This window comes from Chrysochloris asiatica, unplaced genomic scaffold (genome assembly GCF_000296735.1).
Source record: "Chrysochloris asiatica unplaced genomic scaffold, ChrAsi1.0 scaffold00085, whole genome shotgun sequence".
In the NCBI taxonomy this organism is placed as follows: domain Eukaryota; kingdom Metazoa; phylum Chordata; class Mammalia; order Afrosoricida; family Chrysochloridae; genus Chrysochloris; species Chrysochloris asiatica.
This window is the reverse complement of record NW_006408603.1, coordinates 10,674,102-10,700,855: the sequence shown is the minus strand read 5'-3', so window position 1 is coordinate 10,700,855 and position 26,754 is coordinate 10,674,102. Positions and strand designations below refer to the sequence as shown.

General features: G+C 38.7%; 1 protein-coding gene across 2 annotated transcripts in view; it reads right to left on the bottom strand.

The window, feature by feature from the left end:
- Positions 1–26,754, bottom strand: part of SLC25A24 (solute carrier family 25 (mitochondrial carrier; phosphate carrier), member 24) — a 78,605-nt gene that overhangs the window by 7,636 nt on the left and 44,215 nt on the right. For both annotated transcript variants that reach the window (XM_006865982.1, XM_006865983.1), the window contains exons 4-8: positions 18,451–18,562; positions 16,210–16,368; positions 12,001–12,153; positions 4,699–4,806; positions 2,847–3,014 (exon numbers count right to left, since the gene is read on the bottom strand). In XM_006865982.1, coding sequence (XP_006866044.1) covers positions 2,847–3,014; positions 4,699–4,806; positions 12,001–12,153; positions 16,210–16,368; positions 18,451–18,562 — 700 coding nt within the window. The remainder of the gene's footprint in view (positions 1–2,846; positions 3,015–4,698; positions 4,807–12,000; positions 12,154–16,209; positions 16,369–18,450; positions 18,563–26,754) is intronic.

The window sequence follows — 26,754 nt, the reverse complement described above, 5'->3', positions numbered from 1 at the left end:
AATGGTACATTTGCACTAGTAAGACCAAGACAGGAAAAAGAGGGGGAAGGGAGGGGATGTATTCTTTATAAAACTCAACAATCTATTTAAAATTCTAATAAATATAAATGAGCTCCTAAGTCTTCCTTCCATGTTCCTTAGTCTATTTTATTCTACCTCCTAGGGACCCATTTCATGATCATTCCTTGCCTCTCAATTCTGTCCTTTATTTTAAATTAATTTGTTTATTCATTGGTCTCCCTTTACTGACGCTGTACCCTCAAGTTATAGATATTCTCAAAGCTCTTATCCTATGAAGGTTCTCCTTTACAACTAGTTTGCCATATCTTCAAGTCTGTTTTTCTCATTCCCTTCACCAAGTTTCTTAAGTATTGTGTACCCCCCTTACTAGGAGTCCTGGTATAGAGCTGCAGGATAATGCACTGGACTGCAAGGTTGGTTTGAACCTCAAGGTCAGCAGTTGTAACTCAGTCATTCCTCAGAAGCCCTATACAGGGTCACTCTGAGTCAGAACTGACTTGATGCCACTTAACAACTGAAGAGCAGAGATGTCAGCTGGAGGACTAAGGTGTGCCTGACCCAAGCCATGGTATTTTCAATAACCTCATATGGATGTGAAAGCTGGACAGTGAATAAGGAAGATCGTAGAAGAATTGATGCCTTTGAGTTGTGGTGTTGTAGGAGAATACTGAAAGTGCCATGGGCTGCCAAAAGAACCAGTAGATCTGTTTTGGAAGAAGTGCAGCTAGAGTGCTCCTTGGAGGCCAGGATGGCTAAGCTTCGTCTCTCATACTTTGGACATATTGTCAGGAGGGAACAGTAGCTGGAGAAGGATGCCATGCTGGTAAGATGGAGGGTCAGAGAAAAAGAGGAAGACCCCTAACAAGATGGATCGGCCAGGTGGCATCATTGATGGACTCAAGTGTGGCAGCGGTAGTGAGGCCCAGGATTGGACATTGTTTCATTCTGCTGTGCATGGGGTCGCTATGAGTCGGTTCTGACTTGATGGCACCTGACAACAACAACAACAACAAAAAACTCCCCTTACTGGCTCTTCAATTGACATTTACTTTTAACTGAACTCCAATATCCAAAAACCACATCACTATAGCTACTCTTATGACAGCCAACAATAACTTAATAGCATGCCTGCTAAGACCAATTCAAAGGAGCTCTAGTAGCATAGTGGTTATGAGTCAGGCTGCTAACCTCAAAGTCAGCAGTTCGAAACTACCAGCCGTTCCGCAGGAGAAAAATGGAGACTTTCTGCTCCCATAAAGATTTACAGCCTCAGAAACCCTGTACAGGGTCGTTATGGGTCAGAACTGACTCCACAGCACACCACCACCAAGGTCAATTCAGTCTACATTGTACTTGAACTTTCCGAGTTCCCCATCATTCCCTCCTTGAAGCTCTCTCCCATGCCCACGCCCAGTCCTGGCATTCTCCCCTGATGCTCCTCCTGCTGCTGTGGCCATTCCTCCCTAGTGACCTCGGCTGCCTTGACTTCCTATATTCAACTCAAATTTTTTTGATAATGTCACCAAAACCCAATGTTTCTTTGCTGAACTCTGATACCCTCAAATCTTTTTCCCCAGCTTAGAACATTTCTGCCAAGCTACAGACTTATACATATATCCAAGTTCGGCATCTCCACTTAAATATTTACAAACACTTCAAGTATAATATTTACAAGCATCAAATTCATATCCCCCACCCCAACCTGGTGTGGCACTATGGAATAAAGCCCTGAACCACAAGGTCGGTATGAACCACAAGGTCAGTGGTTCAAACTCACCAGCCACTCGTTGGAAACCCTAGACAAGGGTTGCTATGAGTCAGAACTGACTCGGCGGGACTTAACAAAAACCACCACCCCAACCAAACCTATTCCTCTGCCAGGATTCCCTACAATCAGACCTAATTAAGTTTCCCACATAATTTGTCCTTCAATAGCTTTTTGTCACCTTCAGGATAGAAGCCAATCTCCTCAGCCAATCAACATAGTGTTTCAGGATCTGAACGTATGCTACTTCTCTATCACCATCAACAAACACAGTCAAATCTTATATGTTAAAGTTACCTGTAATTTTTCAAATGCTCTCTTAAACTTCCAGGTCTCTCTGCCTATGCTATTTCCCAAGCCTCAATCCCTTTTTCCCCACAAGTGTTCTTACTCGTCCTTCAAAAGCCAGCTCAAGAAGTAAAGCTCTCATTGCTTCCCCTCCTAGCATGAGCCCTGGGTGACACAGAGCATTCCCCTGCCAGACCTCCAGTTTCTCAAAGACAGATACCGAGTCTTCTTTTCAATCCTTAAATCCACAGCATCTAATCTAAGACTTGTACATAGTGTGTGCTCAACAAATGTTTGTCAGAATCATGGAGCGACTGAATGGCAGGTCTGAGTCAAGGTTTGTATTCTTCTCTTCTCTCTCCAGCACAAGAAATGAATTTGTGCTGCCCACGCCAGTCTCTTAACTTTATCAGTGTCATTAGATTTTCACAAATTTAAGCATGTGTGCCACTTTTGCATGTTTTCTCTCCCCAACAAAAAATCCCTAGGACCATCTTCTGAGCTAGCCACTATACCTAAATTTGAGTCCATGTTCTTCAACAACAAAATAACTTGTAAGGAAACCTAATACAAAACTGACCCCATACATATGGGACCTCATATTCAAAGTCTTCTTGATTGGTAAGCAAGATTAAATAAACACCACTGAATCTACATTTGGTTACAAACTACTTTCTGGTGCATATATGTAGAGTTGACTTGTCAAGTCCAATTCTAATAAGAAGAACCATCAAATCATATTTTCAGATTCAAAAGATTATTATAAACTCACCTCATATACTGCAAGATCTATGCCTGCATAAGGTATGATGCCTAGTAGGTTGGGAATATAACCTTTGTAAAAAGCTCCAAAGCCTTCATGTTTCAAAATCTTCTTGGCACAGTCATATATGCCAGAGTACTGTCCAGTTTTGCCTACAGCCAGTCTGGTTTTTAAAACCTAGATATGAAAGAATAAAACAGAAATACTACTGTTCATATAAACGGTATCATCGTGACATTCGTAAGTGATTTCACAGAGCACAAATACCTGGCACAAACTGTCACTCAAATAACTGCCCAACTCATTGGCGTGTTCTCCCTCATGTTTTCTCCCTACTGAGGGACAGAGGCCAGGGCAAGGGAGACCCATTTATTGCAAGTGAAAGGATCTGAATGGCAGAAAAACTGGACAGAAGATAATTTATTGATGTCTTAACAGAATTCAAATGGTGACCAATCAGGCATGGCAGGTGAGGAAAACGGTAGTGTAAAGTAAGCCCCCAGTGTTTCTAGTCTGGAACATAAGCTTGGGGTGGGGGGCGTGAGAGCGTGATACTATTAACTGAGATGGAGGATATTAAGGGGAAGAAGAATAGGCGTTTGAGTTAGGAGTTTTTTTTTTAGGGATGTGTGGAGTCATATGAAGACAAATTAATCATGGTGAGTATAACACGGTTATAAAGAAAGCTGTATTGATTTCCATACCACAAAGAAGTAAAATTTAAGGGTGCTTCTTGTTTCAGTTATATCAGTTATTGAAAAACCGGTTGTTATATCAATAAAGATATCCACACATCTACAATGTTATTTTTGCTCTGCAGAACTCAGAAAATGTCTTCTGTAAAAAGTCAGAAAGTAAATATTTGAGGCTTTGCAGCTTAAAATAGCAAGTCACTGTTGCGTGCTCTTTTTCTTCTTCTTTTTTCAACAACCTTTTAAAGTTAAAAAAAGGTAAAAGCCATTCTCACCTCTAGGGTTGTACAAAATAGGTCATGGGTCTGTAGTTTGCCAGTCCAAGGCCTATTAGATGGGTATCTAATTATGATTCATATCACCTACTCAAATCCTGGGTCTCCTGGTGTGGCGCTGTAGGATCAGCACTAGACTTTCAACCACAAGGTTGTCAGTTCAAACCCACCAGTTGCTCCTTGGAAACTCTATATAAGGTTGCTATGAGTAGAATAGGACTCGATGGCACTTAACAATAGCAACTCAAATCCTGAGGTTCCATTATTAAATTCATAGTACTGAAACTCTTTGGATAGGAATAGGAGTCATAATGCTCACTAACACTGGTAGCCAATCCAAGATGGCTTCCAACAATCCCTGCCTACTGGTGTTCATACACTTGTGTCATTTCCCCCCTCCCACATTCTACCAGGGGTGATCTGGGTGACCAATAGAATATGGAAAAGGGAAAAAGCATTTGTCTTCCATCTTGAGTGCTTGCTTTCTTCTCTCTCTCTCTCTTTTTCTTTCTCATACACATATACATACTGACTCTGGGGGAAGCCAACTGCTATGCTGTAAGGATATTCAGGCAGCCTATGGAGACACCCCTGTGGTAAGGAACCAAAAGTCTCCAGCCAATATCCAGCGAGGACCTGAGGACTGCCAATACCCAAGACTAGCTTGGAAGCAGATCTGCCCCACTCCTGTTGAGCACCAGGAGCCCACAGCCCTGGCTGACACTCTGATTGTAGTCTGGGAGACCCTTGAGGTGAAAGGCACCCAACCAAGCTACTCCCAGATTCCTGACCCACAGACAGTGTGAGGGGCTTGGTGTTTATACTGTCAATGTTGGCATAATCATAAATAACAAACATGAGCAGACTTCAGTCAGACTTCACAACAGTTCTTACCTCCATGGGGTAAATAAAAGTCTGTGCAGTTGCTCCAGCCATGGAACCCGAAATAAATCTCTCAAAGGTTCCTACTTTTTGTCCTTCTTCAGTAAGCAATTTTTTATACTGTATAAATGAATTTTTTAAAGTGCATTAGTACCAAAATAGAAATCAGTTCTTAGAAATGAATTAACTGACACCGTATCTCAAAATACAGCACTGCATTAACAATACCTAGCAGAAAAGCAAGGCTTAAATGTGAATATATTCAGTTCACTAGACAGTGGTTTTCAAGATAGGTTCCCACAGAATGCAGATCTTCCAAAGTGCTCCTTGGCTAAAACAAAATAATAGCATTTTTCCCCCCAAATGCAGAGAAAATTAGGAGTTATTTTAGGATATTTTCCTATAGATATTTTTTTCAGGATTAATTTTTATCAGCATAAACAAAACTAGTAAAGCAGTGTCACATAAATACTAACAAAACAATTTAGAAAAACGGTTTTTGTAATTAAGAAGTATAAATACACTAACATGTCAACCCTGCCTGGTTGACTGGACCAATGGTGGGAATCTGACCCAAGTGCAACCCAAATATCAATTGGGCAGGGTGTTAACGTCAGGAGGGCCCCAGAGTGAAACAGACCTGGGCTGTAATCCCAGGACAGTCGGGCCTTGCACACATTCATAAATATGTTCCGACAGCAGTTTCCTCATTTGCAATGACAGTACCAACCTCATGAAGTTGCTGAACAAAGTCAATAAGATAATACATGCAACACAGCACAGTGCTAGGGCACACAGCAAATGTTCAATGAATGCTATTATTACTAATTTATGATCTTTAAACATCTTGGAGAAAAAAAAGTCTACCCAAATGTAAACTGAGGTATAAAGCAGCCAGGCAAATCAGACTCCTCCTCTCAGTAATGCTAGGAGAGTCTGCAGAGGTAATCAGCCACTGACACCAGAGGGAAGCATGGAAAACTCAATGGAGAGCAGCAGACATGAGGAGAAGGTAGGAGGGACTTCTCTGAGGATTGTGCCCTTGTAGCCACACTTGTCCATTCAATAACCCCATTCTCTGAGCTAGTCAGAATTTTTGTTCCTTAATATCTAAAATGGTCCCTAGGTGGGGCCTTAAAAGGCCCAATGCAATAAATGACATATGCACACTTTCTCTTTATAAAATTATGTTCCTCTGTTCATGACACAAATTTAATCTATTCTTATTTCATAGAATTCCCTCAAATAGCAGATATTCCTCCATAAAGAGATCAGTGCTTCCAGGTGCTCTGTACCAGAATGTTGAGTAAAACTTCTTTTCAACCTGGGGCCTATTAATTTTCCTGCCTATTACATTACCACCATCATTAAATAGAATTTGTTTTTTCTTTTAAAAAAAATGCCCTGCCTATTAACAGGAACCAGAAAGGCACTTTTATATCTTGTACCCTCCATAGTACTTGCCTAAGGCATTCAGTGAATATTTGATGATTAATTAGGAATAAGTATTTCAAATAGGCAGGAGATTCAGGGCTCCTCTGCCCTCAAACACACCATATGTGGAGGGAAAAGTTGAGGACAGAGAGTCTATAAAGTGCTAGGCTCTGTGCCAGATACTTATACTATGCTACCAAACCTAATTCCCATCTTGGAAATGAGCTGACAGTCACAGAGACTTTAAGTAGTGTGCTCAAGATCACAGAATTTGACTTTCCTCTTGTCTGTCTTGGTTCTCTCCCATTTGTTAGAATACTTATTTCATTCAGTCTTTCCCATTTTCTTCCAACTTCCAACATCATTTCCTCCCTCATTCTCAGCAAGTTCTTCTCTTGGAAATTCAAGGGAGAATAGAGAAGCCATCAGACAAGCATATCTTGGTGTTCCTGCCAAACCCTGTAAGACTATCCATTTCCATGTGTATCTTCCTTCTTCCAAAACTGGCATAAGGAAAATCCCGTAGCCAGAGGCTAATCCTTCTAATATGCTCAGGATCATGTCTATTTTTCCTCTAGTCCCTTCCCACCCTACCCCATCACACACACACACTCTGAACACCTGCTGGTTCATCAACCTCCACTGCCTTATATTGAACTTCCCTCTTTGTACTGACATATTTCTTTTTACACATTGTTGTTAAGTGCCATCGAGTCGCTTCCGATCCATAGTGACCCTGTATAGGGTTTTTGAGGAGCAGCTGCACATGGGAAAAAAAATTAAAATATGCCCTCTACCTTTCATCTTTGTTATCTACCACTCTCTTTTCTTCTTTCACAGTCAAACTCCTTGAAAAAGCGACTATCCGCTCCAATTTTCTTTACCTCCCATTCAGTTTATCTTATTTCAGTATGGTTTCTCATCTCATTACTGAACTGAAAGATATATACCAAGTTTCCCTACCTCTGGGTTGATAAATCATAAAAGATACTTTCCTTATATTATTTGACCTTTCATGAAACCCTTCTCTCTTGCACTGATTTCTCTGCATTTCTTCCTGTCTTCTTAGTCATTTATGCTCCATCTTCTTTGCAAGTTTCTTCTACTTCCACTTCTTTGTTTGGGCTTTCTTTCTTTTTTCAGAATTCCTTTGGGCTTTATTCTCAAAAGTCATCTTACTAGTTTTCTTGAGTGATTCAAGTCATTACAATAGATTCAACTCAATAAAAACCTCTCTAGCAAAGATCTCTCTCCTAACTTCTGAGCGATGAGTCCATAGAACTACTGGACTGTCTATGAGTGTTGTGGATTGAATTATATCCCTCAAAGAGATATGCTGGAGTCCTAATAGCCTATACCCATGAATATGACCTTGTATGGAAATAGGATCTTTGAAGATGTTGCCAGTTAACATGAGGTCCTAATCCCATATAAGTGGTGATGCTGTAAAATAAAAAAAGAGAGACAGACAGACAAAGACAGCCATGTGAGAATGAAACTATTTCAAGGAATATCTGGGGCCACTGGAAGCTAAGTGAAACAAGAAATGATCTTCTCCTAGAACCTTTGGGGAGAGCCTGGCCTCTGCTGACATCCCTAATCTATACTACTAGACTCCAGAACTATGAGATAACAGATTTCTGCTGTATAAAGGCCCCCTTTTTTGTATTTTGTTACAGGTGGCCTGAGGAAACTAATACACAACAATATCTCAAATTCAACATAATGGAACCTGACATTTTCCTCAAAAATCTATCCTTCTTATTGTATTCTCTCTGCATTCAGTTGCTGAAGATCATCCTTGATTTGATTTCTTTCTTTCTTTTTTTTTCATTTCCAGTTACTGAGTTCTGTTGATTTTATTTCTAAAATGTTTTTTAGTTCATTCCTTTTTTCTCTATATCTACAGTCACTACCTTCTACTGGTACTCATGGTTTCTTTCCTGAATTACTAAAATATTTCCTTAAGTAATCTCCCTGCCTCCAGGTCTAGCCTCACTCTCTTCCAATCCATTCTCCACTCTTCTGTTAAGTTGATCTTTATTAAATGCAAATACACGCCCCTGTATAAGATGCTTCAATAACCCTCCACTAAATCCAAGAAAACTCTAAGCTAACATGACATTGATTCTTGCCTACCTGTCAGCCTTCTTTCATCATAATCTTTCCTGATGCACCATCCACTACACTTGAGCTATAGTGAACCACCTTCAAATCAATGCATGGGAGGCTCTCTTGCATAGGCTTCTGTCTTTCTGCCTGCAATACCCAAGCTTCCCTTCATCTTAATGGGCTTGAGACTCAGGTTGGCTCGGGCTCAAATACCAGTTTTGGCTGTTTTGTCTTTTCACTCATTTAGTGAGGATTTATTTTCACTGAGAAAGATTCTGGGGAAGACAAATCTGAAAACAAATAATTATTGCCTAAGGAAACTCTGCCTCATTCAGGAAGGACAATAGCACTGAGATCATCAGAATTCAGTGTGAAAGTCCTAAAACAGAGATGCAAAGAGAACTAGAACAATGCAGAAAAACAAACCAAAACTCACTGCCAAGGAGTCAATTCAGACTCATAGGGCCCTGTATAGGATTTCTGAGGTGGTAAACCTTTACAGGAGCAGAACGCCTTTTCTTTCTCCAGTGAAGCAGCTGCTGAGTTTGAACTGAAGACCGTGTGGTTAGCAGTCTTATTGCTACTCTACAGTCCCATCAGGAAACAGTGCAGAAGAAAAACTCTAGTCTAGATTGAGCAGTGAGGTTGTCAGGGGAGGTTTCATGGAGTAAACAAGTCCTAAGTAAAGTTTTGAAGGATGTGCACCACTAGATGACATATGGAAAGAGAAATTACGGGTGCTTATATGTGTTGGTGGGGCAGAGGTACCCTAGGATATGCAAGCAGAGATAGAGATATGTGGTATGTAGGTGGTAATACGTATGGAGATGAAGGGAAAGATGACAGACTGGATGGCAGCTAGTACATAGAAGCCAGTTAAAATGTCATAGCTTTATACAATAGAACATTGACCCAACACAGCCACATTGCAACCCTGTCATTGATACAATTACATACCACTGCAGTAATGACAACTCAAAGAGACCAAACTGAGAATGAGTTTGAACAGCTACTCATCAGGCTGAAAACATCCTTTTGTTAATGTTCTACATTATTAGTTATTCAACGAATAAGACCTAACTGACTTTAGAAGTAAGTTACCAAATATTTCATGAAATCTGAGAATACACCCCACTTAGATTACAATGAGGTTTCCATTATCCAATGGGTAACTGGATATTCTGCAATTCACTATTCTAAGGAGACTGGAAGCTGTCAAGGATTTTATTTTATTTGGATCTACAATCAACACCCATGGAAGCAACAGTTAGGAAATCAAACAACATATTGCACTGGGCAAATCTACTTCAAAAGACCTCTTTAAAGCATTAATGAGTAAAGACGTCCCAAACCATGGTATTTTCAATTGCCTCACATGCATGTGAAACATGGATAATGAATAAGGAAGACTGAAAAATAATTGATACATTGAAATTGTGGTGTTGGTGTAGAATATCGACTATACCATGGAAAGCTAGAAGAACAAACAAATGTGTTTTAGGAAAAATACAGCCAGAATGCTCCTTAGAAGCAAGACTTCATCTCATGTACTTTGGAAATATTATGAAGAAGACGCAGTCCCTGAAGAAGGACATCATGCTTGGTAAAAGAGAGGGTCAGCAAAAAAGAGGAAGACCCTCAACAAGCTGGAATGATATAGCAGCTGCAACAGTGGACTCAAACACAACAATTCTGCAGATAGCACAGGACCAGGCAGTATTTTGCCCTTTGTACAAAAGGTCGTTATTAGTTAAAAACCGACTACCCAAAGGCATTGGTTTTGGCTGAGATGCTTAAGAACACTTCTTAGAGGTAGCAAACCTTAAGAAGACCATGACGGATGAATGAATTTTCAAAAGGAAAGGAAAAGTCGAAGGACATCTCTAAGAAAATTTAGCATGCAGAAATAAGAACACTGTGACGAGGATTCAGAAAACAGTCCCGCTGAATGGAGGCAAATAATGCCTAGTGGTAAGGTCTCAAAGTAAGAATCTGACTAGTGGCATAAAATGCCATACACATGTTTACGTGCAATAACAAGGGACTTTCAAAAACATCAAAGATCTTGCATAGTGAGATTATAGGTTTATTCTTAAACATTTATTTTAGGCTTTGGCTTTACTGTCAAAAAATCCAAATGTGTGGTCAGAATAACTTAAGGATATCTAAAATATTAGCATTATTAGTTGCGATATGAATCCTCAAATACTCACAGAAAACACACACACATCCTTCCCAAAGATAGGTTCTAACCTAGTTTTTCTCTGCGTCTCTATTTCTTAAGTCAAGTAAAAGTACTTGTGTGATCTTAAGAGTATTTTGATTCTTTAAGAAAACACTTGTAAAAAACAATTTAAAGTCTATTTGCAATAATAGAAAAAATATATATACAATGGAGTTAAATTTCAATGCCCTTAGAGTCTTTCATAAACAACTATGTTGTTGTTGTTGTTATGTGCCATCGAGTCGGTTCCGACCCATAGCGACCCTGTATAGGGTTTCCGAGGGTGTAAATCTTTACGGGAGTAGAAAGCCTCATCTTTCTATAGGATAATGAAAAAATAATTCTTGTGGATGCTCAACTATACAGTACTGCTACTCGCAAATCTGCTGCACAAGACCTTTTTAAGTGCTGAAAAGCAAAGATGTCAGCTTGAGGACTAAGGTGTGCCTGACCCAAGCCATGGTATTTTCATTAACCTCATATGCATGCAAAAGCTGGACAGTGAATAAGGAAGACCTTAGAAGAAGTGATGCTTTTGAGTTATGGTGTTGGAGGAGAATATTGAAAGTGCCATGGGCTGCCAAAAGAACCAATAGATCCATTTTTGTAAGACACGCAGCCAGAGTGCTCCCTGGAGGTCAAGATGGCCAAACTTTGTCTCTCATACTTTGGACATATTGCCAGGAGGGACCAGTCACTGGAGAAGGATATCATGTTTGGTAAGGTGGAGGGTCAGAGAAAAAGAGGAAGATCCCCAATGAGTTGGATTGGCCAAGTGGCAGCATCGATGTTCTCAAAGTGTGGCAACAGTAGTAAGGTTGACCCAGAATCGGGCAGTGTTTTGTTCTACTGTACATGAGGTCGCTATGAGTCGGTACTGACTCGATGGCACCTAACAACAACAACAAATGGACCATTAAGAGAAATCAAACTCGCTAACTAATTACTAAATGCTAATATCTTAAGTTAACAAAAATCAAGAGACAAATTGGATTCAGAGGTAGAATCATTTGTTTGTTCATTCAACAAACACTCACCGAACATCTCTCCTGTACCAGGTTCAGGTTAGGCACTGGAGCGCATACAGAGAAGCCCTTGTCTTCATGAAACTTTCACTCTAAATTCAACTCACTTTTACAGCAATATTAAATTATACAAAAAAAAATTCAACTTCAAAGTTTTCCTTCCAGATATTAAGCTGGGATGTTTCCATAGAACTTATGTTAATGTGCAGCTCCGTTCTATGTTCTGTTCTGAATTCAAAATCAGTAAGCTGCAAACCTACCCTTCTTTAAAAGTCTACTTAGAAAGTAGCACAAAAGTCTTTCTTTATAATTGATATGAAATTCAGAATCACAAAACTTAACTTGAGGAATCTCTGAGTTCATCTAGTCTGAACTCCCGTAAGAGAAGTTCTTCATCGAATAGATGTGAAAAATTATCATGTAGTGCAACAGTTATCCCAAAAGCACTATATGCTTATCTTTATTAAATCCATTACCAATGCCTCTTTGTTAATAAACTACACTGGTGTTAGCAATTACCTGTTCATATGCCCAGAATTTAACAGCTGTCTCAGGAGCAATTTTAATGACATTTGTACCATTTCCTCTCCAAAGGGAACGAATGCCTCCTTCTTTCACCATCTGTCGAAAGCCACCAACTAAGTTCATTTTGTCTGATTTGGACCCATGAACCTAAAAATAAAAGTCAAATGATATAAAACATAGGTGATATGCTACTGTTACTAGCTCCAAACTAACTGTGCCAACTACCTTGTTCAATAATATTTATAATAACAGATGTAGGTGAAAATACAGAAAATTCTTCAGACAATACCAGGGCTTTGAATCAGTTCCTTCCTGTCTGACTTTCTGCTGAGAATTCGGATGTACATCTCACAAGATCCCCACCTGATACTTATAGATCCTCAGAATAACCTGGACACAAAAGAATCACATGGGGATCTTGTTAAATGTAGATTCTTATTCAGTATCTCTGGGGTGGCCATCCAAATTCTCACCAGGAGCTCAAACAGGAATGAACTGGTTCAAAGCACTGGTAAGTAAGTACACAGTCATGGGAGGAGTCTTGTATCTGAACCTAAAACTAAGAAGAATCAGTATTCTTCAGCCTGGGGATGTAGACAAAGAAGACATGGTCAAAATTCAAATGATCTTGAACACCATTTGTTAGATAATGGGAACAAATGATGCAATGTTAGGCTATAGTTTAAGATAAATTAAAAAGAAGTAACACTGAATGTAAAACCTTCACCCCTCCCCACAAGAAGTAGTGCAGACTTGGCTTATACTACAGATGTAGGAGCTACTACCAACTAAGGTGTACTCGGCCTTATTGTTGTCTATATAAAAACTGATGAAATAGAATAAACCAAAGAAATGTGTTTTTCTTGTGATTGTTTCAGCTTACACAAGAGTGTTACTGTTGTTGTTAAGTCCCATCAAGTCAGTTCTAACTCATATTGAGCCTGTACAGGGTTTCCGAGGAGAAGGTGGTGGATTTGAACCACTGACCTTGTGGTTAGCAGTCCAGTGCTTATCCTACAGTGCAGCACAAGGGCTCCTACACATGAGCAAATACTACCAAAAAACAAAACAACAACAAGAAAAACCACCTAAATCTATGAGCACATGATATAAAATAAAAATACTTTAGAAGCTATAATATGTCTATTACTAGTAAATGATTACTCTATTTGTCTGTATAATTCATAGCACAAATAAATAAAATAACCATAGACAGAGTCTTACTATGTAAATTCTCTAATTCATATCCTTGTCCTGATGCATAAGGAAACTCATATAGTCCTTGAGGGATATCAACAATCTTCAGCTAATGCATTTTACTCCCTCTCATGGCCTTCAATTTCAGATGAAAAATATCATTTCCTAGAGCAGTATGTTTTTTATGCATGCAAACATAACTATAATAGTCACTGAAAAACAGACTAATTGATATGCTTTTCTAAATCCCAAGTAAGCCTATATTGTTCCTAAAGTACAAGCTTTTTGAGAGGAAAATAGTAAGTCACTACTCACTTCAATTTCCCTTCACAGCATTTCATATAATTAACACATATTAGGTGCTCAATAGCTACTTATGAAATTAGTACACTTCAAGAACTAGAAAATAATCATGCTGGAATCAGGCTTTTAATTTTGTTTACAATGATGGAACATTAAACTAGGATTGTTGAGTTCTATGCTGTCATATCATAAGGAAGGAAAAAGCCCAGAAAAAATTCAATTTTAAATAAACAAGATTCACAATAAATATAAATTCGAATGCTTATTTGAGTTTTCTCAAAGTTAATAATTTATGGTTCCTAAATGAAAAACAAAACAAAATACAAAAACCCTCTCCACTTTTTATTTAGAGCATTATCTTTGCTCCTAAATACATTTTGGTGTTTGAGCACATTCTAAATGGATTCCAGTTACAAATATGCCCATTAATCTTCCCATACATAAATCTAAAGACAAATATTCAAAATGGTGACCCTTGGTAAAACAAATACAACTTTTAAAAATATTTAAGTAACTACTGTGTTCTAATAGGAGTCCTGGTGTAGCACTGTGGGTTAATGTGCCAGACTGCAAAGCCATTTGAACTGCAAGGTCAGCGGTTCAAGCTCACCAGCTGCTCCTTGGAAACCCTATACAGGGTTGCTATGGGTCAGAACCGACTCAACAGCACTTAACAACAACAATGTTCTAACAGTATATTCCAGTATGTCAGACATTTTCACATACCTTCATGTCACTCCATTCTTACATCCCCGATTGCTAGCTATTCTTGTTGCTATTCCACAATGGAGGAACATGAGACCTCAGGGGTTTTAAGCAATGGGAGAAACACCCATTCTTTGGAGCCCCATCCACTGCTGTCAAGTCAATTCCAACTCATAGTGACCCTCTAGGACACAGGAGAACTACTCTATAGTGTTTCCAAGACTGTAAATCTTTGCAGGAGCAGACAGCCTCATCTTGCTCTTGAGGAGTGGCTGGTGGGTTTGAACCTCTGACTTGTGGTTTGCAGCCCAACACTTAGACCAGGGCTCCTGAAAGCAACCCCACTCCTTCTCTCATTTGTTGTAAAGGAAAAGTGAATTTAATTCTCTGAGCCTCAGATTCCTGAAGGGTAAAATGAGGATAAAGTACTCATCTCATTGGGCTGCAATGGAAAGATTCAATGGTTTACCATCATGTTGTTGTTGTTGTCAGGTGCCATCGAGTCAGAACCAACTCATAGCGACCCCATGCACAGCAGAACGAAACAATGTCCGATCCTGAGCCAACCTCACTACCACGGCCACACTTGACACCATCAATGATGTCACCTGGCTGATCCATCTAGTTGGGCGACTTCTTCTTTTTCTCTGACCCTCCACCTTACCCAGCATGACATCCTTCTCCAGCGACTGTTCTCTCCGGACAATGTGTCCAAAGTATGAGAGATGAAGCCTAGCCATCTTGGCCTCCAAGGAGCACTCTGGTTGCACTTCTTCCAAAACAGATCTATTGGTTCTTTTGGCAGTCTGTGGCACTTTCAGTATTCTCCTCCAACACCACAACTCAAAGGCATCAATTCTTCTACGATCTTCCTTATTCACTGTCCAGCTTTCGCATCCATATGAGGCTATTGAAAACACCATGGCTTGGGTCAGGCACACCTTAGTCCTCAAGCTGACATCTCTGCTCTTCAATACTTTAAAAAGTTCCTGTGTAGCAGATTTGCCCAGTGCAATACTTCATCTGATCTCCTGACTGCTGCTTCTGCGAGTGTTGATAGTTGATCCAAGAACGAAGTCCTTGACAACTTCAATCTTTTCTCCATTGATAAGAATGCTGTTTACTGGTCCAGTGGTGAGGATTTTTGTTTTCTTTACATTGAGTTGTAATCCATATCGAAGACTGTGCTCTTTGATCTTCATTAGTAAATATTTTAAGTCCTCTTCACTTTCAGCAAGCAAGGTTGTATCATCTGCGTATCTGAAGTTTTTAATAAGTCTTCCTCCAATCCTGATGCCACGTTTTCCTTCATAGAACCCAGCTTCTCGGATTATTTGTTCATGAGCACTAAAGAAATCCTAATTCCTTTCCTTTCCCTCTGTACACCTCTCATTCCCCCGCCAAGGCTACACTGCTCGCAAACAGATGTCTGTTTTCAAGATTCCAGAATTCAGAAATATACCACTTCTGATAAAGTACATAAAATACAAGGACAATGCAAATAATCTAAGGAGAATCCTACAACAATGGTTAGAGATTTTCTCTTTTAATTAAACATCAAATAGGCCTAAGAATGTCAAAAGTAAAAATTTCATTCCATATGTTGTCATTGTGGTCAAGTGCCCTGTATAGGGTTTCTGAGGAGCAGCTGGTGAGCCTGAACCTCCGACCTTGCAGCCCAGCACATTAACCCCAACATTTTAAAGTTTGATAGAATCTAAAAATATCTTCATGGACTGAGATGTTGTTAAGTGCCGTTGAGTTAGTTCCCTGTATAAGGTTTCTGAGGAGCAACTGGTGGGGTTTAGAATCACCGACCTTGTGGTGAGCAGTGCTTATCCTATAGTGCCACAATTTAGTTAGTAGCCACAAAATAGAAAAGTTTTTAAAGCTATGAAAGGACATTACTGAGAAAATTTAAAACTTCCTTTTAAAAGCACTATTATTTTCCCCCCACTAAATGTTTTAGAACATTTAGCGTTTGCTGAGAAAACTCACCTGCATCATGACTTTCAGACGATCCAAAGGGGCAGTACTTGTTCGGGAGACAGCACCAGCAACCCCTCCCGCCAAAAGCTGCCTCCACCACTGTCCAGATATTTTTTCATCTTCTGTGAATTCATCTGGAATAGTTAAACTATCCCCTATGTCAATTCCCTGTTAAAATGGAAAAGAAAAACCTCATGTTTCTTCTGTTAGAATCAGATTACCCCAGAAGTGTTTTGTACAGAAGAATCATGTTATTTTATATTTACAATCAACTTTATTTCTTAGAAAGTACAGTGACCCAATTTGAGCATATAGATTATTGTAAACACCCCATTCACAATATAGCAACTGCACTATAAGTTCACAAAAAATGAAGACTAACAGCAATTTCAAAATCATAAGACCAAGAATTACAGCTTTCTTTCTTAATTCATTCAGAGTAACTTCTCTCTTCCTGATCTAAAGCACAATGAAAGTATTACCGAATATTCTACCAAGTGTAGTGAATTCTTTTTAGTTACAGTCACATCTCATAATGCCAGAAAACTATTCTAATGCACAATGGTATTGTCTAAAAAATGATTTTGCTAATTCCTCAAAGATATTTCTGTTACCTCAAAAAGTATCTCTAATATCCTAATATGCTTTATTGAAGAAATTATAATGTTTTAAAGTACACATATGAAGAATCCTAAACTCATTTTTATGCAGACTGTCTGTAAACAGCATTATGGATTTGATTTGTAATTTTAAAAAGATTCATAAAATTTTGCTATTGGGAAGGTATTATTTTCAATGCTCCCCCAATCTATTCTAAACATTATTATAGATTACAAACATAGCTTAAGAGTAAACAAAGTTTTGTAACAATACTTTTACAACTGTATCTTTGAAATGATTTCAGTGTATAACATTTTATAGGTAAGAATATAAGGACAAGGGATTATGCTATGGTCATAATCCCCTTCCTTCTTTTAACTACCAGTAAAATGAATATATAAATTTTTTTTTAACCTCAAATGTTACCATTTCCAAAGATGTCATAAGAATATGATCATATAAATATATCCTCATATAAGCATATATTTTATCTAGGCAACTAAACTATTAATGTATTAACATTTTATACTTACAGTTGGAAAGACATTAAATACTAATAATTTTGCAACAATCTAAATAAGCCTAGGCATTGTTACTAGTGGCAATCTGAACTCTAGGCTTCACTTAATGCAATGAAATTTTTTTAATGTCTTAATTGTATATACCAAATTTCTGAAATCCATGAAAAAGTATTAAAGACAAACCCATCAGGATAAAAGCAAAATCCCCTCAGAAAGCTCCCATTGGTTTCAGGAGCAGATTGCAGAGTAACTCAAACTTTGTGTATAAATTGTTTATTTTATCAGCATATTCATGACTTTTAATTTAAAAACTTGAAAGTTGTTTTGGAAGACAGACAGGTATGAAAGGCTGAGAAGTTGAGCCAGAAATATTTTTTAACCTTTAATGATTTTACTCTAAGTACCTTCATTATGCCAGCGATAAATCTGGGCATTATGACTACACAAGCAAAAATTTCTGAAGAGACCTTTGGTCATCATCAATGGTCAAAGAGAGATTTTGGCAGTCATGAGGTACTGATATGATTTATTAGGTACTGCATCTGTATAATGTAAATGCCTATCACTTTCATACCTCGAAGGCAGAATAAGTAAACAAACAAAGCACCAAACCTGCTACCATCAACTCTATTTCGACTCACAGCAACACTATAGGACAGAAGAAAACTGTCCCCTCCTAAAAAAAACCTATACAGGGTTGCTATGAGTTGGAGCTGACACAATGGCACTTAACAGCAAACAACATTTGGGTTTCCAAAGCTGCAATCTTCACAGAGCAGACCACCACATCTTTCTCCAGAGAACCAAGTGGAGGGCTTGAACTGCCAACATTTCTGTTAGCAGCCGAGCACCTGCTTAAATATAAATACAAGATGGGCAGCTTATCCTCAAGAAAGTACCTCTTCCAAATTCTGAGAATCTAGTGAAAATAGATACTACATCTTCAGAATTTATGTGGTCTTGAAGATTTCTTTTACGATACTCTAACCGTATACTTAATAGATGACATAGTTTAGTAACTACTGGGACTTGTACCTCCTGGCTGTGTTCTAGGATGCTCTTGGGTAACATCTGTGCTTATAGCTTATAGCTCCAAGGAAGTATAAACTAACACAAAATACACACTTACAGTAGAATGTTTCCAGAAACGGATAATTTCCTCAATGTCCGTAGCAGGGTTAAATAAGAAGTAGTCCCGCCATTCATTCCAGTCCACGGTCATCGTTCCATCAGCATCAATGCTGAAAATGAAGCCTCTCATTAAAGAATGAAACAAAATTGATAAATAAAGCTAACATAAGTGGCTATTTTACAAAGTAACAGGCTTTTTTCCTACTTAATATTGTTTTTAAATTTTAAAAGTCTCAATTCATAAGTATAAGTTGTTGGAAATGGCAGCAAGCATTTGATGTTCTTGTCAGATATGTTTATATATCTAAATAAAAATGGGCCCAAAAATCAAAGGGATCTTACAAACGACTAATTTCAACATAGGCCAAACATTAAGACAATGAGCTATTAAAATGAAAGGCTGAAAGGTTTGGGGAAGTAGTACTGATCAGATCCATATTCCATTTTCCCTTGCACGGCCTCTGAAAGCATTTCTTAATGTTCTGTTGCAACTTGAATGTGATTTTGAAATAAATTGAAAATATGCCATCAATGTCTTTTTCAGCAAGTTAAGAAAATTAACAAGTGAATGTAAAACAGCAAACCCTTTATGATTGGGCCTTTGAGTCTTAAATATCTCAGCTTCAATATTTAAAATTAACACATTTTAGCCTTAAATATGTGGGAGTACTATGGCTCTGTAGGATAAACACTGGACTGGTAACCACAAGGTTAGCAGTTCAAGCCCACCAAATGTTCAACAGGAGAATGAGGAGGGTTTCTGTCCTCACAAATATTTACTGCCTTGGAAACACTATACAAGGCCACTATGAGATAAATGGAGAAAAGGTTGAAGTTGTCAAAGACTTCATTTGTTTGGATTAACCATGGAAGCCGCAGTCAAGAAATCAAAGGATGTATTGCATTAGACATATCTGCTGCACAAGACCTCTTTAAAATATTCAAGAGCAAAGATGCCATTTTAAGGACTAAGGTGTGCCTGACCCCAGCCATGGTATTTTCAACAGCTTCATATGCATGTGGAAGTTAGACAATGAATAAAGAAAACCATAGAGGAATTGATGCATTTGTGTTATGATGTTGGAGGAGAATATTGAAAGTACTACACAAGAACAAACAGATCTGTGTTGGAAGAAGTACAGTCAGAATGCTCCTTAGAAGCCAGGATGGCCAAACTTTGTCTCTCATACTTCAGATACATTCTTAGGAGAAACTAGTCCCTGGAAGAGGACATCATGCTTGGTAAAGTGGAGGGTCAGTGAAAAAGAGGAAGACCCCCAACAAGATGGACTGGCACAGTGACAGCAGCAATGGACTCAAGTGTAGCAAGGACTGTGAGGTTGGCACAAGACCGGGCAGTGTTTTCCTCTGTTGTCATAAGGTCGCTATGAGCTGGTACCAATTTGATGGCATCTAACAACAGCAACAAATGAGTTGGAGCCAACAGCAACAACAACAAGACTTAAATACCTGTCATTAATTTTAAGGTTCAAAGCAATAATGGCATTGGTGTCTGCTTCTCCTAAGAACAACTCTGAATTAACTGTGCCCAGATGTATGAATGTTTGTTCACTACCGTCTACCCAGCACCAAGAAGATGTTCATTTGTTTGTTGAATGAATGCATGTCTCTAGAAAAAAGTTTCAATGTCTCCTCCAAATTTATTTGTTTTTTACATTAATGTGGATTTGTGTGAAGATAATTCATAAAGATAGCAGTCCAATAAAATCCAATTTCAGATATTTAATGTTAGGTTTTCTACTACCACTTTTTAAGGAGCTCTGGTTGCATGGTGGTTACAAGTCAAGCTGTTAATTTCAGAGTCAGCAGTTTGAAACTATCAGCGGTTCCACAGGAGAAAGACGAGGCTTTCTGCTCCCATAAAGATTTACAGGGTCGCTGTGAGTTGGAACCAACTCCATGGCACATAACCGCCACCACCAAGCAGCATCACTACTACTGTTTATTTGGATCTGCATATGTAAATTTATATTTACAATTTCATTTGTCCCAGCACACAGGTATTAACATTCTACATTCCCTGAATCCTAGTCACTGTGCTTGTCACAGTATTCCGAGCTACAATATAGATAGCTTGATTGATATCAGTATTTTATATTTTAATATAATTCTGAGCTACCTGTTTTAATTGGGGATATAACATGACATGGCTGTAACATACCAGGTAATTTTTTAAAAATGTAAGTAAGTTACAATTAACATGAAAATGCTTTAGCCAAGATGAACCAAACTGTTAAATGAATAGTAGTCAAAATGAACCCAACAGTGAACATGTTTACCTCTCAGTCCTCATAGTCTTTTCCTCCTACAGTCATTCCACATTGACCTCCTTGCTGTTCTTCAAAGGTGTCAAGCACATTTCTACATAGGACCCTCTACTGGTTGGACTATTCTTCTCCAAGTTCTCCATATAGCTCATCCTCTCATCATCTTCAAATCTTGGTTCAAATGTCATACCCTCAACAGGGCTTACTTTCTTAATACTGTATGTAATCTGCTATCACTGCCCAGAGCCCACCTCCACTCCATGTTCCCAAACCCCTTTACTTGTTCATTATCTTCTAACATAATGAACATTCCCAACATCCTCCACATGTATACGTAAGTATATTCTATAAAGGCAAAGATTTCTGTTGATCTAATATAATCTTGCACAGATAAGTAATAAATGCTTATTGAATGAATGACAGACTTAAGTGATGAACTTCTTGCTATGTCTTCAAGTTACTAACATAGTTGAGCATCTTTGGCCATGCTTACTGATTATTCATGTTTTCCCATGTGTGAAATGTCCATTCATGTCTTTTGCCCATGTTTTCAATGAGTTTATTTTTGTCTGATTCACATTCTGGCACATTTAGCCCACAGCCACAGACTGAAAATGGGATACTTAGCCCCATTGTACTCCATGTATCCTGGAAGAAATCTGCAAGGTAAGCACTCTTGAATTTCAAACCCGTGTTTCACTGCTTTCATGATTCCTTATTAAGTCTTAAGCTTTATTTATGTGTTTCTCCACCTGAAATTATGCTTCTGTTCATTCTATTTGTAGTTTCCATCTGCTCTCTAGTGGACAATTTTGGTAGGAATTCCAACATTGGCACTCTATGTGGGCATTTTAAGATAAGTAATTCTATTTCTCTTAGGAGGGTTGGGGTCATTTGTACGCATTTTGGTGGGGATCTTGAGCTGTCAGATTGTGATGGATGTCTGTGGTGGAATCACTAAAAGTCTTGCAAGAAGAAATTGTCAGGAGGAATGGGCAGCATTTCCTGACAAGTTTTGGAAACATGTGCTTGCTCAGAGAAGTCTCTGTACCTTTAAGACGTGTTAACCTACATAAAAACAGCTTTGAACATTATATAATTACTTTCACGTGTGTGTGTGTGTGTGTGTGTGTGTGTTGCTTTGTTTTGTACTGTTTGGGGGATGTTATGCTGTTGCAACACAAAATGTCATAAGGGTAACTTTAAGCTCTTTGATTTTTATGCTTAAAAATATTGGTCCTGATTTCCCTCTCCCATAAAATTTACATGGGCTTCTTTTGCAACTTGGATGTTTTCAGCTAGTTACTTTTAGATTGCCAGTTCATTTAAAGAGCATCATGTAGAAAATAACTCATTTATTTTGACTGGTATATAATAAGGCTGTAGGAAACCACAAGGTTGGCAGTTCAAACCCACCAGTCACTCCTCAGAAACCCTATACAGGGTTTCTGTGAGTTGGAACTGACTCACCAGCACTTAACAACAACAACAAACAAAGTAGTAACACTCACAAAATATGATTTTTTGCCTCCGGATGGCATTATTAAATTAAGAAATTTTTTAGCTATTTTTTTCAAACGTGTGTGCTTATGAGTTATCTCGATATTATAGATAATTAATAAAATGCTTTCATTTCAACAGATCTTAGTGTTTGAAATCAACATTTCCATAAGTAACTTGAATTGTTGTTGTTAAGTGCCACTGAGTCAGTTAAGACTCATAGGGATCCTGTTTGGAATTTTCTGAGGAGCAGCTAGTTGATTTGAACTACTGACCTTATGGTTACCAGTCCAGTGCTTAATCCTACAGCGTCACACCAGGACTAATTTGAATTGTTGTTGTTGTTGTTAGGTGCCTTCGAGTCAGTACCAACTCGAAGAACGAAACACTGCCCGATCCTGGGCCAACCTCACTACTCTTGCCACGCTTGAATCCACTGAAGCTGCCACTTGGCAAATCCATCTCGTTGGGGTTCTTCCTTTTTTTCTCTGATCCTCCACCTTACCAAACATGATATCCTTCTCCAGCAACTGCTCCCTCCTGACACTATGTCCAAAGTATGAGAGATGAAGTTTGGCCATCTTGGCCTCCAAGGAGCACTCTATCTGCACTTTTTCCAAAACAGATCTATTGGTTCTTCTGGCAGCCCATGGCACTTTCAATAGTCTCCTCCAACACCATAACTCAAAAGCATCAATTAGATATTATAAAAATAAAGTTACCTTAAAAAAAATTTTTTTCCCCTTAAATTCTGATATAGAAAAGACTTCCTCTAAAGAAATTTGGCTTTCAAGAGGAAACCTAGATCCAGAGGGCGCAGAGTAAGGTAGAATAGACTGAGTAGTATAATCTGTCTGGGCGGGGGCTGATGAAAGGAGATGGGGATAGGTCTTTTATGGTACAACAATAATTGCTATCAGGACCGACTGTGAGGGTTAGAAATGTAAAGATAGACATAGCCACAAAGGGCTGGAGCTGAGATTGAAGCATCCAGCTGATATGAAGTGAGGGAAGATGCATAAGAACACCCAAATTTGCAGATAGTACCCATTTGATGTAGCCTCGATGGCTTGATAATCAGAACTTGAGTAGAGGAAGATTAAAAAAAAAAAAAAAACATTTTTTTAAATAAAGGAAATGAGAGTAAATTGCTACAATTTCATGAACTTGACCTATACTCATGGAGGTAGTAACTCTAAATACCAACAGAGGGAAAGAGTCTTCACATCAAGTATCAATGCTATCCCCTCTATACACAGGGTAGATAGGGATGGGAAACTTTGACATTGGCTACCTAAAAAGAAGGGGAGTGACTGACTTTGCAGTCCAGGAGGGGTTCCTGGGACCATCAAGGGAGAAGAGCAGAGTGCGGGACCCTACCCAGAGAAGTAATGACACCAGAGATGGAGGCAGAGATGCTGATGTGAAGCGATGGAGCAGCTGGGGACTCTAGACCCAGAGAGGGTGAGGGGCTGTGTGCTGATGACTGACTGTGTGCTGATGACTGACTGGTTGATGATACATGGAGGGGATTGTAACCATGGCAATGAATGTAAAGCTAATGTTCTCCCATGTAAACTATCACATAATTTACAATAAAACACTAAAAAAAAAAAAAAACCAGAAAAAGAAATTTGGCTGCTCATTGTTTTCCAAACCACCTAGGCCAAGCTAAACATATGCACAAGCATTAGCAAGCCTAGGTTTTTGTCTTTAGTTGAAAGTCAGAGGTGGGGGAGGATACTCTGAATTTGTATGGCCCAGGAAGAACTTTGGAATCCTGGTAGGGAGCTGTAGGATATGCACTGAACTTGCTAACCACATGGTCATCAGTTCAAGCTCATTAGTTGCTCCTTGGAAACCCTCTACAGGGTCTCTGTGAATCAGAACCAATTTGACTGTACTTAACAGTAACAACAACAGAGATAACTTTAAAGAAAGATAAGAATTGGATGGATTCTTGGTGACTCAGAGTGTTGAGTAACCTCAGGGTCAACAGTTGGAACCTAACAGTCTGCGGGGAGGAGGGAAGATGCTGTCTGCTCACAAGCAGATTTTTAATCTCTGCAATCCTAAAGAAGAATCTGCTTTACTCCATGGGGCCCCCATGAGTGAGACTAGACTCACTGGCAGCAGGCTGGATTCAATTTTAAGTAAAAGTTTGAAAGAAGTTTTGAAGTATCCAAACAAATTATTATTTCACTAGTGATTAGATTTTATAGTATATGTGTTGAATTAAGAGATAATTCAATAGTCATGTATTTTTGCTTTTCAGAGAAAGGCTTTATGCATTTAAGTCTGATGAAGTAACATGATTTATTTTTCCTATTTAAAGGATTATATTGTGGTAGTGGTGATGTGCCATGGAGTCGGTTCAGACTCAAAGTGACCCTGCGTAGGGTTTCTGAGGCTATAAATCATTACAGGAGCAGAAAGCCTCATCTTTCTCCAGTGGATGGCTGGTAGTTTTGAACTGCTGACCGTGAGGTTAGCAGCCCAACTCATAACCACTATGCGACCATAGCTCCTTAAAGGATTATGTTGTAGGATAATAATACAGTATCATATTATAGTTCAAACTCACCAGCTGCTATTTGTGTGAGAAATTCTCAAGATGGTCCGTCATCAGGACGAAAGGGAGTCTTGGGGGTCACAGGCTAGCATAACAAACTGAGCTCAGGAGAGAGGAAGAAGCTAGTTTCACCTGCTAGAAATTTAAAAATAATAATATAACCATAAAGAGAGGAGAGGAAGGGCTGGTTGGTCCAAAGTGTGGTGAGACCTGGGGACACCTGAGCCCACGGACAAGGATATAGCCACAAAGGGTTGGAGCTGAGATTGAAGCATCCAGCTGATATGAAGTGAGGGAAGATGCATAAGAACACCCAAATTTGCAGATAGTACCCATTTGATGTAGCCTCGATGGCTTGAAAATCAGAACTCGAGTAGAGGAAGATTAAAAAAAAAAACATTTTTTTAAATAAAGGAAATGAGAGTAAATTGCTACAATTTCATGAACTTGACCTATACTCATGGAGGTAGTAACTCTAAATACCAACAGAGGGAAAGAGTCTTCACATCAAGTATCAATGCTATCCCCTCTATACACAGGGTAGATAGGGATGGGAAACTTTGACATTGGCTACCTAAAATGAGGGGGTGATGGAGGCATGAATTGACTGGCTTACAAGGTTTCAAGAGGGAGTTTAGTTTAAGAATGTGTGGGGGAAGAAAGAGTCCCCACTGAATAGTTTTCATCTTGTCTAGATGGGTCTGGTTAAAAGAGATAAGGATAAGATCTTTATGCTTCAGCAGTAATTATTATCATGACTAATTGTGACTGTGACAATTATAAAGGTAGAAGTTTTGTAGCAAAAATGGGGGAGTAGTTCATTTTGCAGTCCAGAAACAGAAGACCTTAGAACCATCAAGGGAGAAGAGCACAAGTGGAATGCAGGACCTTATCCAAAGAAGCAGCAATACGAGAGATGGAGGCAGAGATGGGGATGTGGAGAAACAGAGAACCTGAGGACTCTAGATTCATGGGAAGAGAGGGACTAAGAGCTGGTGGCCAGGAGACAGACTTGCAAAAGGTGCCCTTTGGTGGTGTAAATTATTATATATGCCTGAGTGTTTAAAAAAAAAAAAGAGATAAAGTGAATAGAGAGAAATACTGTTAACTGATGGTACATGGAGGGGATTATAAGCATTGTAATCAAACAAGGTGTATGATTTGTTGAATGTAAAACTGATGATGTTCTCCATAAACTTGCACTCAATTCATAATAAGAAATTTAAAAAAAAAAGAATACACTCATCAAGGAAACGAGGAAAGTTCACGAGGAGGAGGGAAACTAACTTTAAATGACAATGTCACCAATAAGGGCTAGTAGGCTATGTTGGGATAGATTGGAAACTCCATAGTACCCAGTAAAAGGGGAACTGGAAGACGGGCTTTTTCGAGACAGGGGAATAAAACTCTTTGCAAGCTGGTCACGCCTGGCATCTGCCCATGTCTATTTGGTTGGGCGCCCTATTTTGATAAATCGAATACAGAAAACTTCAATCTCACTAAAATTAGTATAGATTGGATTTCTTGAGCATTTGTTAGTATCGACAAGGTTCTCACACTTGGGTGGCTATGAGTCAATAGCACTTAACAACAACAACATTACAGAACATGAAGTAAAAACAGTATTTAAAAATTCAGTTAAAAGAAATTATCCAGTATAATCAAACTCACATCCTTCTGACTACAGTTTAATAGTTTAGACCACTTTAAAAAGTTTAATGTTAACGATATAATACAAGAATTAAATCTCCTTCTGATTAAAACAACACGATTTTCCTTTAATTATTGATTTACAGGTTTAATGCATTCTTTAACTAATCTGAATTTCAGGACAAGGGTGCATTAGATTTTGCCAAGCAATGGGCTTTTTTTAAAAGAAGTTTATTTATCAGCAAATTAGTATATATTCAGTGAAAGAGTTTTACTGAATTTTGCTCACAAT